This window comes from Acinonyx jubatus, chromosome B4, assembly GCF_027475565.1.
Source record: "Acinonyx jubatus isolate Ajub_Pintada_27869175 chromosome B4, VMU_Ajub_asm_v1.0, whole genome shotgun sequence".
NCBI classification, from domain to species: domain Eukaryota; kingdom Metazoa; phylum Chordata; class Mammalia; order Carnivora; family Felidae; genus Acinonyx; species Acinonyx jubatus.
The window spans coordinates 114,320,712-114,333,219 of record NC_069387.1 but is presented as its reverse complement, the minus strand read 5'-3'; the positions used below and the strand labels follow the sequence as shown (position 1 = coordinate 114,333,219).

The 12,508-nt window shown below is 35.3% G+C and overlaps 1 protein-coding gene across 11 annotated transcripts in view; it reads right to left on the bottom strand.

The window, feature by feature from the left end:
- The window catches only part of VEZT (vezatin, adherens junctions transmembrane protein), a 76,927-nt gene that overhangs the window by 33,946 nt on the left and 30,473 nt on the right, over positions 1-12,508 (bottom strand). For 6 of the 11 annotated variants that reach the window (XM_027071056.2, XM_015070479.3, XM_027071061.2 and 3 more), the window contains 3 exons: positions 7,870-8,045; positions 5,206-5,481; positions 2,324-2,461 (listed from right to left, as the gene is read on the bottom strand). In XM_027071056.2, the coding sequence (XP_026926857.1) occupies positions 2,324-2,461; positions 5,206-5,481; positions 7,870-8,045 (590 nt within the window). Of the gene's footprint in view, positions 1-2,323; positions 2,474-5,205; positions 5,482-7,869; positions 8,046-12,508 lie in introns of all 11 variants that reach the window. The other 5 variants (XM_027071059.2, XM_027071055.2, XM_027071058.2 and 2 more) reach the window with 1 other exon arrangement.

Genomic DNA, 12,508 nt, shown 5'->3' with positions numbered 1-12,508 from the left:
AAGTTGTATATACAATCTCCTTATAATTATTTTAATTTCTTCCATATCTATGGTTACAGCTCTGTTACTAATTTTGTATATTTGTACTCTTTTTACTTTGACCAGACATGTGAGGGTTTATACTGTTTGGTCTTTTTGAAGAAATAGTTGGTGGATTCTTTTTTATTTTGATTCCTTAAGGTTTCTTGTGTGGTAAATATGTTCTGGTCCCTGCCTACCTCTGAATGTCACCTACTGCCCCAACTCCCAATTTACTGTGCTCCAGACATGATGGCCTTTTTGCTGTCCTCCAGTCCTGCTAAAATAACTCCTGTCACAAGATCTTTATACTCACTGGTCCGTCAAACTGGAACACGATCTTTCTCCTCATTACAATCTCATTGTATTTTATTTATTTATTTTAATTTTTTTGTGTTTATTTATTTTGAGAGAGACAGAGACAGAGTGGGTGGGGGAGGGGCAGAGAGAGAGGGAGACAGAGAATCCCAAGTAGGCTCTGCATGGTCAGCGCAGAGCCTGATGTGGGGCTCGAACCCATAAAACTGTGAGATCATGACCTGAGCCGAAATTAAGAGTCGGACACTTAACCGACTGAGCCACCCAGGCGCCCCATAAATCTCATTTTAAATGTCAACTCTTTGGGAAGGCCTTCCCCTATCATCCAATCAAAAGCAGTAACTCACCAATCACTCTATCCTATTCTGCTGGGTTTTTATACAACAGATATGTGAAAATCTCACTTTTTTATTCATTACCTCATCCACAAAAAGGTAAGAGTCATGAGTACAATGATCTTGTTTGTCAAGCTAGAAGTATTCTGAGGCAGGGACCGTGTCTATTACGTGAACCATCATATATCTAGTGACTAGCATATTGCTTGGCACCGAGTTTATTCTCAATACTTGCTGAATGAGTAACTACTTGAAGTTCACATGCCATACTACCATACCCCTATTTTTTCCCCCTATCTTTGCTTCATTATACTTGAATGCAGACTTTTATTATCCTCAAGGTCAACTCCTTGAAAGCATTCTCTGACCCCTTAGGCCAAGTACATTGTCCTACTATGTTGGAAGGTACCCTGGGCACTTCTAGTGTATTATGAATTCCAGTTAATCTATTGAGTATACTCAAAAGTCTAGCACATAGCAGATGGGTATTCAGGCAGCATGGGAATTGAATGGACAAGTTCATGACTAAAAATAAAATGCTTTTAATTTCCAAAGAAGTCATACAGTTAAAAGAGTATATATATATATGTATATGTATACATACATATATATATACATATATATATATACACACACACATATAGAAAAGGTTTTAAGTCATAAGTCCTATAGGACTTATGACTTAAGTCCTATTAAGGACACTTAATAAGTCCTATTAAGACACAACTTCACCTCTCACTAGTCGTGTAACACCAAGCAAATCACACAAAATGGAGATTTTATTTAGTTTTTTCATAAAATGGAGATAAGATCTAGCTGGAAAGGTATATACAAAGACATAATAAAGCACTCTGTAAACGTTAAAGCATATTTATCCATGCTACAGTACCCCAAATACTGAAGGTACAAAGTATTTTTGTACTCTATTTACTCACAATTTAACTTATCTATGAATCTTAACTGAAATAAAGATCCTACACACCTTTATTTACTGATTAACAGAACTAATTTCCTGATTTAGTAAATGTAAGTGACTGACTTGTTGTCATGCAGTCTGAGTGTTTATTATACACCAGGCACTGTCTAAGCACTTTATATGCACTAACTTATTTGATGTCAACAAAACCACAGGAAGAGTATGTTGTTACTGCCATTTTTAAAATGAATAACGCAAGGTACAGAAAGTTAAGAAACTTGCTTAAGGTCACCTAGGCAGTAATTGATAGAGCCAAAATTTAAACTTAGCCAATCTGACTTGAGAGCCTCTGTTTCTTCAAAGGGGAAGGATTTCCTGTTACCAGTTTATTTCCATGTCATGACGCAAATTTGTGTGTCCAGTAACTCTTAAAAATGTCAGACCTAGCAAAGCCAGGTTCTTCTGACTTTATTCTTTGGACCAGTAGAGGGAGGGCCTTCAAGTTTTTCCTCAGTTAAAACTGAGCCACACGAGAACAGAAAACCTTTTTTCCTGTCTGTTATTGTTATTCCCCCTAGACTGCATTTCCAGTTTTAAAATAGAAGTGATGATGGAAATTAGCTCCAAAATAGGCAATCTCAGTTCACACTTAACTTTTACAGGATGCAGCTATACTATCTATATATTCAGGACTCTGGAAGCATATTTATTCTTACATGAAGACAGAAAAGGATATTTTTTCAGCATATATAGGGTAGCGAGCCTTGCTGCTTGAAAGTTGGCTCTTACAGTTCTGTAGACAGCTTTCCGAAGACCGAGGAGATGCTGACTGGGATGCTGTCCAGCTTTATTAAATGGGCAAGCAGCACTGACCCTGTCAAGCAAACTTGAAAAGTAAAATGTGATACAACTGTACAGGTGTCCTAAAGTTTTTGTTTTCTAAATCCCCAATTCTATTCAACTTAGAAAAAAACCTTTTTCATGGTTTTTATTAGAAAAAGACTGTAAATATCCCAGCTCAGGTCTCATAAATAGCCATTTCCCTGATACATGTATAGCCCCCCTCCAAAAAAGACAAATGAAAAATCAAAATCTCAAAGAGTAAAGGCTTCTTCTGATACGGGAAACAATATATTGTAGTCAAAATATGGTAGAAATGTAGAATACTTAGGTAAGACATTGCAACTTTTTGATATAGACACTCTACCTGGTAAAATATACTAAAGTGGTACTGCTTTACATTTAGTTTTTAAAACCTGTATCTACAGTAAGTATGAAAATTTTTACATTCTTAGTATGCATTTACATATGTTCATCACTCATATTTTTGGTCACTTGTACAGAACAATGAAATACTGTATAGAAATACATTCTGTACATTCATAAAAGTAGGGTAAAATGACTTACCCACCTGCTGCCACTGGCACTTACCTACTCAAAATGAAGTAGGGGACGCAGAGAGATAACAGGACCAGTGGCCAACAGGGGAATGCAAGTAGAAAGGCAAAGGAAGGGTTACTAGGCAGTAGCATAGCTACTCTCCAAACTATTCAAGAGGAAGCACATTTCATAGTACTTTCCAAAAGATAAATGGGGAGTACCTATTTGCAACAATGATGTATAATATATCATGCTTTGATAAATGAAACATAGAATGATTTCATATTACATAGCTATTGGATAATAGTTTTTCCACCTAACCAGTAACCTCTCCCAATAGCAATACAAAATATTGGAATTTATAAATTTCTTACAATATAACCACAAATTTGCAAAACAAGATATCTAAATCAAAACTTTTAAAATGTTAACCAAACCATAATGTATTCAGACATTAAAAATCTATAAAAAACAACAACAACAGAGGACAATGACTGATAGGCTTAATTTAAAATAAGGGAATGAGGCAAAGAATGGTTAAATTCTTCGCTAGAGAGGACAAATTAAGGCAGAACAACACAGCACATGTTTTCAATATATGGAACTCTTGTGTGCGCTCCATTTTACTAATAAATCAGTTTTAAAGATGAACATATTTCTAAAAAAGTTATGATTCAAGATTTATTGTTACTCGTAATTTTTCTCAGTCCATTATCCAGTTAGATGGAGACAAGTCAAACAATTTTTCCAACATTTCTTTTGCCTGACTGCATGTCAATGGATAGGAATCATAATCCGGATGTAAGTCATGTGTAGCTGGCCCATTTTAGCTCTTCGTGACAATTCTAGACATAATTTTTAATGTAAGTTGGAAAATGACAAAAAGCACAGAATCCTCTATATGTGCCTAAGCATTAATTGGACACATAGCCATTTAGCTTAACCAGTCTGCTCAGTGAAATACTGTACAAATCAAGAATGAAAAGGAGCTATTACTTAGCATTGTTTTCAACTTTTAAAATCTAATGCTCAAACAACTTAATATTTGTTATGCTCTATCAACAAATAGACTTTATAATAGAAGGACAAATATTAACAGACACGGAGAACTATTACATTTTGAAAGAAGCAGAAAAAAAAAGTTACAAAATCTCTCTCCTGTTTTGGGATTGTTTAAACACTGTTCTAAAACACAACAGAGTAAAGAATGAGTGACTACTAGAGATTCTTTCGCTTTACTGTTTTGTTATTTTCCAGATACGGCTTTTCTGTCAGGACAGTTTAAGTGCTATTCTAGAGCACAGCAGAGTGAAGAACGAGATTACTACCCAAGGTTCTTCTGCTCTCCCTTTTCGTGATTTTGCAGATATAAGTAATTAAGAGTAATAATCATTCTTCATCATATACTTACTTTCTCCCACCTACAGACTGGAAAGGTTATGTAAGTTAAATAAATGATTAAACATACTACAGTACTACTGTCATTTGTTAGTGTTCAGCAGGCAGCCTAGCAGACTGGAAACAAGCTCTAGAGTCAGATGGAATGGACTTGAACGTTTGTTCTACCATATGTAATTGTATGCTTTTAGTTGTATACAGAATTACCTAGCAGAGTATTTGGACCATAATTCGTGCTCAATAAACATTAACTATCCTTTTAATAACAGAATAAATATCCTATATATCCTATACCTTAATATTTAATTAAGACTGGACTACAGTGGAGAGTATTTAAGTTCCTGTGGGAATGTGAATATTTGTTTGATATACTGAGAGCATCAGTGCCATAATATCTGCTAACATTTACCTAAAGAATATTATTAATGCATGGCAACATTTTTCAAAATGAATTCAAGTCAGATACATCTATCATTTAAACTGAGGAAAGAGAATGTCTGGGACAAAGGAAACAAACATTTGTTGGGTAATTTTGCATGCCAGCTTCAATATTAGGCTCTTTTTATATATTAACTCATAAGAAATCACATAACACAAATAATTATGATTCTCTAAGCTCTTTGGTTTCTCCAAGTAGATAAGCAGAATCATACTACATATTAAATCTAGCATATAATGTATTCATTCCTTCACAGTTAACAGACTTTAATAAGTGCTAAAGAAAAAACTTACTTTTTTTCTGTAAATGCAACACAGAAATGAAAATAGGTAATAAATATTCTAATTTAACTATGTAGTAGAAAAGAATTATTTAAAAAATAAAATGAAATATGAACTCACAGTGTAAATCCTCTGGAAATGACTTCAGTTTCTTGAATGAGACGTAAAGCTTTTCTCACAAGGTTAGTAAAAGCTCGGCTATTTGTTGCCGTATCTTCTAAACGGACAATGTATTTTTTTAGAGTTACTTGTAGTTTGGCTGTCCTCCAGAATCTCAAAGCTCTTATAATCAGATAAACAAACAGGATCACTCCCCATATCAGCCAGGAAGATACAATCCACCAAGTGGGAAGCATAATGAGCAAACTAATGAAGGCAAACAGCACTGAGACATCCCTATAACACAGAAACCAAGAAACATGATACCCATCAGATTAGAGAAGGATGTGTTACTTTAGTCCATAATTCAGGTTTACCAAAATAGACAAAATGCTAGTAGCTTCTTTGTAAACTATGACTTTAAAAAATAACATTTAAATAAGTAATGTGAAATAGTTTTTTAAAAATCTAGCAACTAAACAATGGTGTCTTAGATATTAAAATCTAAGCTAATAAGTTTGTAAAGGACGTAAGAAACAGGTGTCCTCTGAAATGACTTTTTGTTTAAAGATAGGGACTCTTCTGGGGCGCCTGGGTGGCTCAGTTGGTTAAAGTGTCCAACTTTGCTCAGGTCATGATCTTGCGGTTCATGAGTTCAGGCCCCACATCGGGCTCTGTGCTGACAGCTCAGAGCCTGGGGCCTGCTTCAGATTCTGTCTCCCTCTCTCTCTGCCCCTCCCCTACTCATGCTGTCTCTGTCTCAAAAATAAACACTAAAAAAAAAAAAAAAAGATATGGACTCTTCTAACCTAAAAACCAAGTACAGAGTTTAAAATCCAATTTTTAAAATTTTTTTTTTAACATTTATTTATTTTTGAGACAGAGAGAGACAGAGCATGAACAGGGGAGGGGCAGAGAGAGAGGGAGACACAGAATCGGAAGCAGGCTCCAGGCTCTGAGCCATCAACCCAGAGCCGGACGCGGGGCTCGAACTCACGGACCGCGAGATCGTGACCTGAGCTGAAGTCGGACGCTCAACCGACTGAGCCACCCAGGCGCCCCTAAAATCCAATTTTACAAATTTAAAAGTAAAAGTAATTGTTACTAATTTTTAACATTAAAGTACATTTTAATATTAAGATAGTATCAGTTCTTTTCCCAAAAGTCAGATTTTAATTATTTGCACAGAAACAAATATCTCAAGAAAATATAAGCATTTTTCCAATCAGAAATAATATGTACTTGAGTAATTGTTTCAAGTTATCTAATAATCATCATCATAAATCTGGAATACACATACTGCAGCTGATAATATGCACATACTTTGTACTTTTTCACTGCTTTAACTAAAGTAAAAGTATATATGAAACTTTTTAAATCTAGGCAAATTACAAGTATATAGACTAAAATACGTCTTTTAAGCAATGAAGGCTTTGATAAAAATGTAATAAGAAAGAGGTGAATATACGGAGATGTCTCTTAGGATGTCTAAAAAAACATCAATAATACTTAAAGACAGTTATAATCAAATTATAAAGAAAGTCACATGTAAGAATGCTTCCTAATAAATATTTACCTGTTCTAATTTCCCTTGGAATCCTTTACTTTCAGGTGATATTGGTAACATCATAAAGCAAAATCTTACCCTATACTTTCATGCATGAATAATGAAGTCTAAAAGTATTTACAGGCCTCAGTGTTGCTTAATCACACCTGTGGCTAAAGCAAACTTAGAAGTTAAAGCTAGAAAATTCTTAAAACCCTTGGTTCCTTCTAGCAGCTCCTTGCATTCTTAGATTTATAAAGGATAAGATGATGCTTTACTCCATCATGATGCTGAGTGCCTACAAATTTGGAAAACATACTTTGTTATCCCTTACAGTATGAAGCATTTGTCAATATTATAAGAAAGACACATCCAGAACACTGAGGCCAATGTTATGTAATCACCTATATAACTTGAATAGTTCAAGCAATGATTTTGTTCACTTAATAAACTCATACTTTAATAGTTCAGTTCTGTGTGTGTGTGTGTATATGTATACGTATGTATGTATGTATGTATATATATATATGTATATACATATCATGTATATACACATATATGTATGTATATACGTGTGTGTGTGTGTGTGTGTGTATGTATAAAGTCCCTTTTTGGTATTCATGGCCTGGGACTTCTGTATTAGACCCAAATACTTCAAGAAAAGTTTTAGGACTGAATTGTCAGTCTATATTTCCTACGGCTTCTCAGTCAACAAAGCAAGAATTGACTGTTTACCTCCACATCCCATTCTATTTTTGATGTCTCTACAATGTGTTTATGATATAATCTATTAATTTTAAAGAAACATAAAAGAGCGAGTGGCTACGACTGCATGCACACATGTGTATAGATGTATGGGTAAGAGAGATTCTTGGGGCACATGTTATGCCTGCTTGTTGGGTTATTAAACACAGAACTAATTAGACTGAATTAAAAATATGTAATAATTGGATGTTTTTCCAGCTTCACCTTAAATAGTATTTATTTTAGAAAGGTACTTTTTTTTTAAACTTCTGGGTTATCATTAATTACAATGTTAAAATGTATGGAATGTTTATAATTTACAATAGAGAGCATAGTGGATTTCCTCTGCTAATACTGTATATGAAAGCAAAGGATAGATGTTTTCTGGACAGTACCAAATATTAGGGGTTGCCAGGGAGCAAAGCGTTGGAAGGTGTCCATTTTCCTGTTGTTGAGGTTGCCCTGCAGACAGGATACTGGGATCAAGTAGCTCAATCAGCTCCACATCCTCTTGTAACAGGACTTCCTGTTGCAGGATGGTATGTAGTGAGTCGAGTCGGAATCCAATATCCTTGCCATTAAAAAACCCGAAGAGAGGCATTAATACACACATAATTTTGTATGAAATGCTAAGCTCCTAATGTACTAACAAAATTTAGGGGTACTATATATATTTTCAGTATAGCCTCCAAGAAGATACAACAGTCCAATCTATCTTTAGTATTATGTATATGGGGTTTCAGTTTCACTGTAAATGTGAAACAATAAAAATTGCAATGGACATTATTGAGCCACCAGATGTGAAATATAAATTTTTAATAAAGAAATGTGTAGTAACTACATATTAATAAGCCTGTCTAGTTAAGACTAATTAATTAAATTGCTGGAACAGAGCATGGAAAGTATAATCCTGTAACATAAGATGTTGTCCCTGGATACTGTAACAATATAGCCAAAATGTAAGAATTACATCAGCAGGATCAAGGCCTTCTAAAAATGGACAAACACAACATTAAGGAATGTAATGCAAAACCTCGCTAATATGTGCATAGCACTTTATAGTTTACAAAATGCTTTCACATATACCAGCTCATTTATTCCTTCTTCTTTTCTTTCTATCCATCTATCAAGAAATATTATATATACCAGGCACCATGCTTGAGACCAAAGGCACAAAAAATGAACAAAACATACAAGGTCTCTACTCTTAAAGAGTTAACAGTTTAATGAAGAGGACTGAAAAGGAAACAGTTACAATATAATGTGCAAAGAAGTGCAATAAGGTATACCTGGGATTATGAAAATGGCACAGAAGAACCAAAAGTTGTAATGAAGTCCGAGAAAGGAAAACAGGTGATGCCTGCCTGAGCTGAGTCTTAAAGCATGAACAAGAGCTGACCAGATGAAAGAGTTGGAAGACGGGGATGGGAAGAGCAAAAGCCTCTCTAGAACTGCAAGTTACTGCTTTTAGCTTTCCATACAATGCATGGTAAGAAGGTGAGAGATGAGGGGGTGCCTAGCTGGCCCGGTCAGAGGAGCATGTGACTTGATCTTGGGGTTGTGAGTTCAAGCCCCAGGTTGAGTGTAGAGAGTACTTAAATAAATAAACTTCAAACAAACAAACAAACAAACAAACAAAACAAAAAGGGTGAGAGATGAAGTAGCAATGTTAAGAGTACATAGGTTAACTTTCACAGTAACCCTGTGATGTACATTTCATCCTCCTCTCCATTCTATAGAGGAGAAAACTGATGCCCAAAGAGATTAAGTAACTTCTAGAATTCTGATTTCAAATCCTAAGTCTTTGGTAGTCAATTATACTTTCCTACATATAGCCTGCTGTATGAGAAAATTTGAAGTTTTATTATGCATTACATGTAAGAACAGAATGATCCTATTTTAAGAAAAATAGAACTTTTACCGGATAAGGCCTTTAGCAGTTAAAGTAAAACCAATTAGGTCCAGGGTTTGAAGGCAATGGGTTTGCTCTTCTTAGCCAGTTAATCATTCCCACACAAGAGCCTACCCTGCCCTAGCTCCTCATAATGGGAACTTAATAGGAATGCAGTGATCCATATATCCAACTATGAGAGCATGTCCTTGATTGTGGGTTATGTATCACCACATACACTCCTATTAGAGAAGGAGAAGAATACTTTTAATATTAGTCCCATATGGATATATTTATTAATTTTCTTTCTTTAGATAAGCTCTATGTCCAATGTGGAACTTGAACTCATGACCCCAAGATCAAGAGTCACATGCTCTACTGACTAAGCCGGCCAGGCACCCCTTTATTGATTTTCAGTTATATAAAACAAGAACATCTTGGAACGCTGGTCTTCCTTTAGCCTGGCATTATTTTTTTTTTCACCATCTACTGACACACCTTGCATGTGCCTGTGTATCACTTTTGTTTCATATTTGAACCACTGTTTCTTCTCTCTTCTTTTTCTCTTTCCTCTCCTTTTCTTTTTTCTTCCTTTCTTTCTCTCTGGTTTGTTTTGCTTTGTTTTGTTTTTTTGAGTTCTAGTTACCATACAATGCTACATTAGGTTTCAGGTGCACAACACAGTGATTTGACAACTCTATACATTATGCCATGCTCACCACAAGTGCAGCTACCATCTGTCACCATACAGTGTTGTTACAGTTAGCATTGACTGAATTCCCTATGCTGTGTCTTTCACCCCTGTGACTTACTCATTCCATACTGGAAGCCTGAACCTCCCACTCCCCTTTGCTCATTCTGCCCATCCCTCCAAACCCCACCCCTCTGGCAACCATGTTTGTTCTCTGTATTTATGGGTCTGTTTTTGTTTTGTTTCTTTTGGTTTTCAGATTCCACATATAAGTGAAATCACATGGTACTTATCTTTCTCTGTCTGATTTATTTCATTTAGCATAATACCCTGTAGGTCCATCCATGTTGTTGTACATGGCAAGATCTCATTCTTCTTTTTATGGCTGAGTAATATTCATTATCTCTCTCTCTCTCTCTCTCTCTCTCTCTCTATATATATATATATATACATATATATGTATATCTATATCTATAATTTCTTCTTTATCCATTCATCTATTGATGGATACTTAGGTTGCTTCCGTATCTTGGCTATTGTAAATAATGCAGCAATAAACATAGAGGTGCATTTATCTTTTTAAATTAGTGTTTTTGTTTTCTTTGCGTAAATAACCATTAGTGAAACTACTGGATTGTGTGGTATTTCTGTTTTTAATTTTTTGAGGAACTTTCATATTGTTTTTCACAGTGGCTACACCAATTTACATTCCCACCAACAGTACTGAAAGTTCTTTTTTCTCTACATCCTTGTCAACATTTGTTATTTCTTGTCTTTTTGATATCAGCCATTCTGACAGGTGTAAGGTGACATCTCATTATGGCTTTGATTTGCATTTCCCTGATGATTAGGGATGCTGCACATCTTTCCATGTGTCTCTTCACTCTTCTTAGAATCATGATTCTAAGCTTAGGAACCAATTAATTGACATTCCACCCCACTTTCACAAAGAGAAGAGCACAATTCACTTTATACTACTGTTAGGGAAGGGGTGGAAGCGAGGAGGGCAAAAGGAGGAGCATGGCAGCTTTTCAAGTAATCTTTGAAATAAATCCTCACACACTGGCCTTATTATCTGATTTGGATTCCACACACACAGAGAGATATTAAAACATTAAGTATTAAAAATCAAGTTTTTGCTATAAAAGCTTTAAATCCTACCTTTTATGAGACCTCAATGTACCTACATTTGGGTAAGTTTAGAGAAGCCTAACTAAAGGAAGGCTAAGGCTCACAAAGAGAGGGAAAGCTATTAACACAGAATGGGAGCTTTCCCTCTTCATAGCCCCTTGTACAGATATGCTGCTTAATCAGGTACACTTTCTTTAACACCATCCTTAGCATCAGAACTGTTTGCAAAACTGGGATAATGTTTCCCCAAAACCATTGTGCTTTGAGGCAGTACTAGTAGCTTTAGGAATATGTGATTCAAGAATGTGACAAACTACCTACAATTACCTATAAATACAAATGAACCTGAAAGGGACCAAGACACTCTAAATAATTAAAGCAGTATTATCTAGTGACTAGACTGTCTCTACAAAGGAAGAACTTGAACTATATTCTGATCACAGTAGCTATAAAATTAAATCAGATTACACTGAGGAATTAAGTTTTTTCTTAAGGATAAATTATAAAATTGTATATTACTCTTTAATTATAAAAATGAGAACTGCAGGGGCACCTGGGTGGCTCAGTTAAGTGTCCAACTTTGGCTCAGGCCATGATCTCATGGCTCATGAGTTCGAGCCCCACATCAGGCTCTGTGCTGACAGATCAGAGCCTGAAGCCTCTTCAGATTCTGTGTCTCCCTCTCTCTCTGCCCCTCCCCTGCTCGTGCTCTGTCTCTCTTTCTCTCAAAAATAAATAAACATTAAAAAAAAAATGAGAACTGCAGAAAATAGGGAAACTGTTGCAATATGCCAATCAAACTAGTGGGAAAATAGACACCTGCTATATTAAGAAACATCTCACAACAGCCTTATTTGGACCGAGGTCCAAGTGTCAAACAAGCGAAGAAATTTAAAAGCTACTAATACTGATTGACTAGATATTAGATTATCATCTTTATGGTCGGATGCTCTGTGCTGTGGGGAAGTGCACTAGGTGAACTTTGGCTCACCCTTAACAAGTTTGAGTGCTGAGACCTAGTTAGTACCTAGGTTTATATCCTGGTTCCATATCTTAAGTTATTAACTTCTCTGCTCCAGTTTCCTCATCTGCAAAATGAGGTTAAGAATAGTACCTACTTCAATAGTACCTACTATGAAAATTAAATAAGTCAATATTTGTACAATATATAGTGTCTGATGCATATAGTAAGTACTGGTGCAAATTAAGTACTATGTAAGTCTTAGCTGTTAATGTTGTTAGTACACATGAAATAATTAAAACATAATAAAGAAAAGCACCATAATACCATATATAAACTTAAAACATAGCCGATAATTGT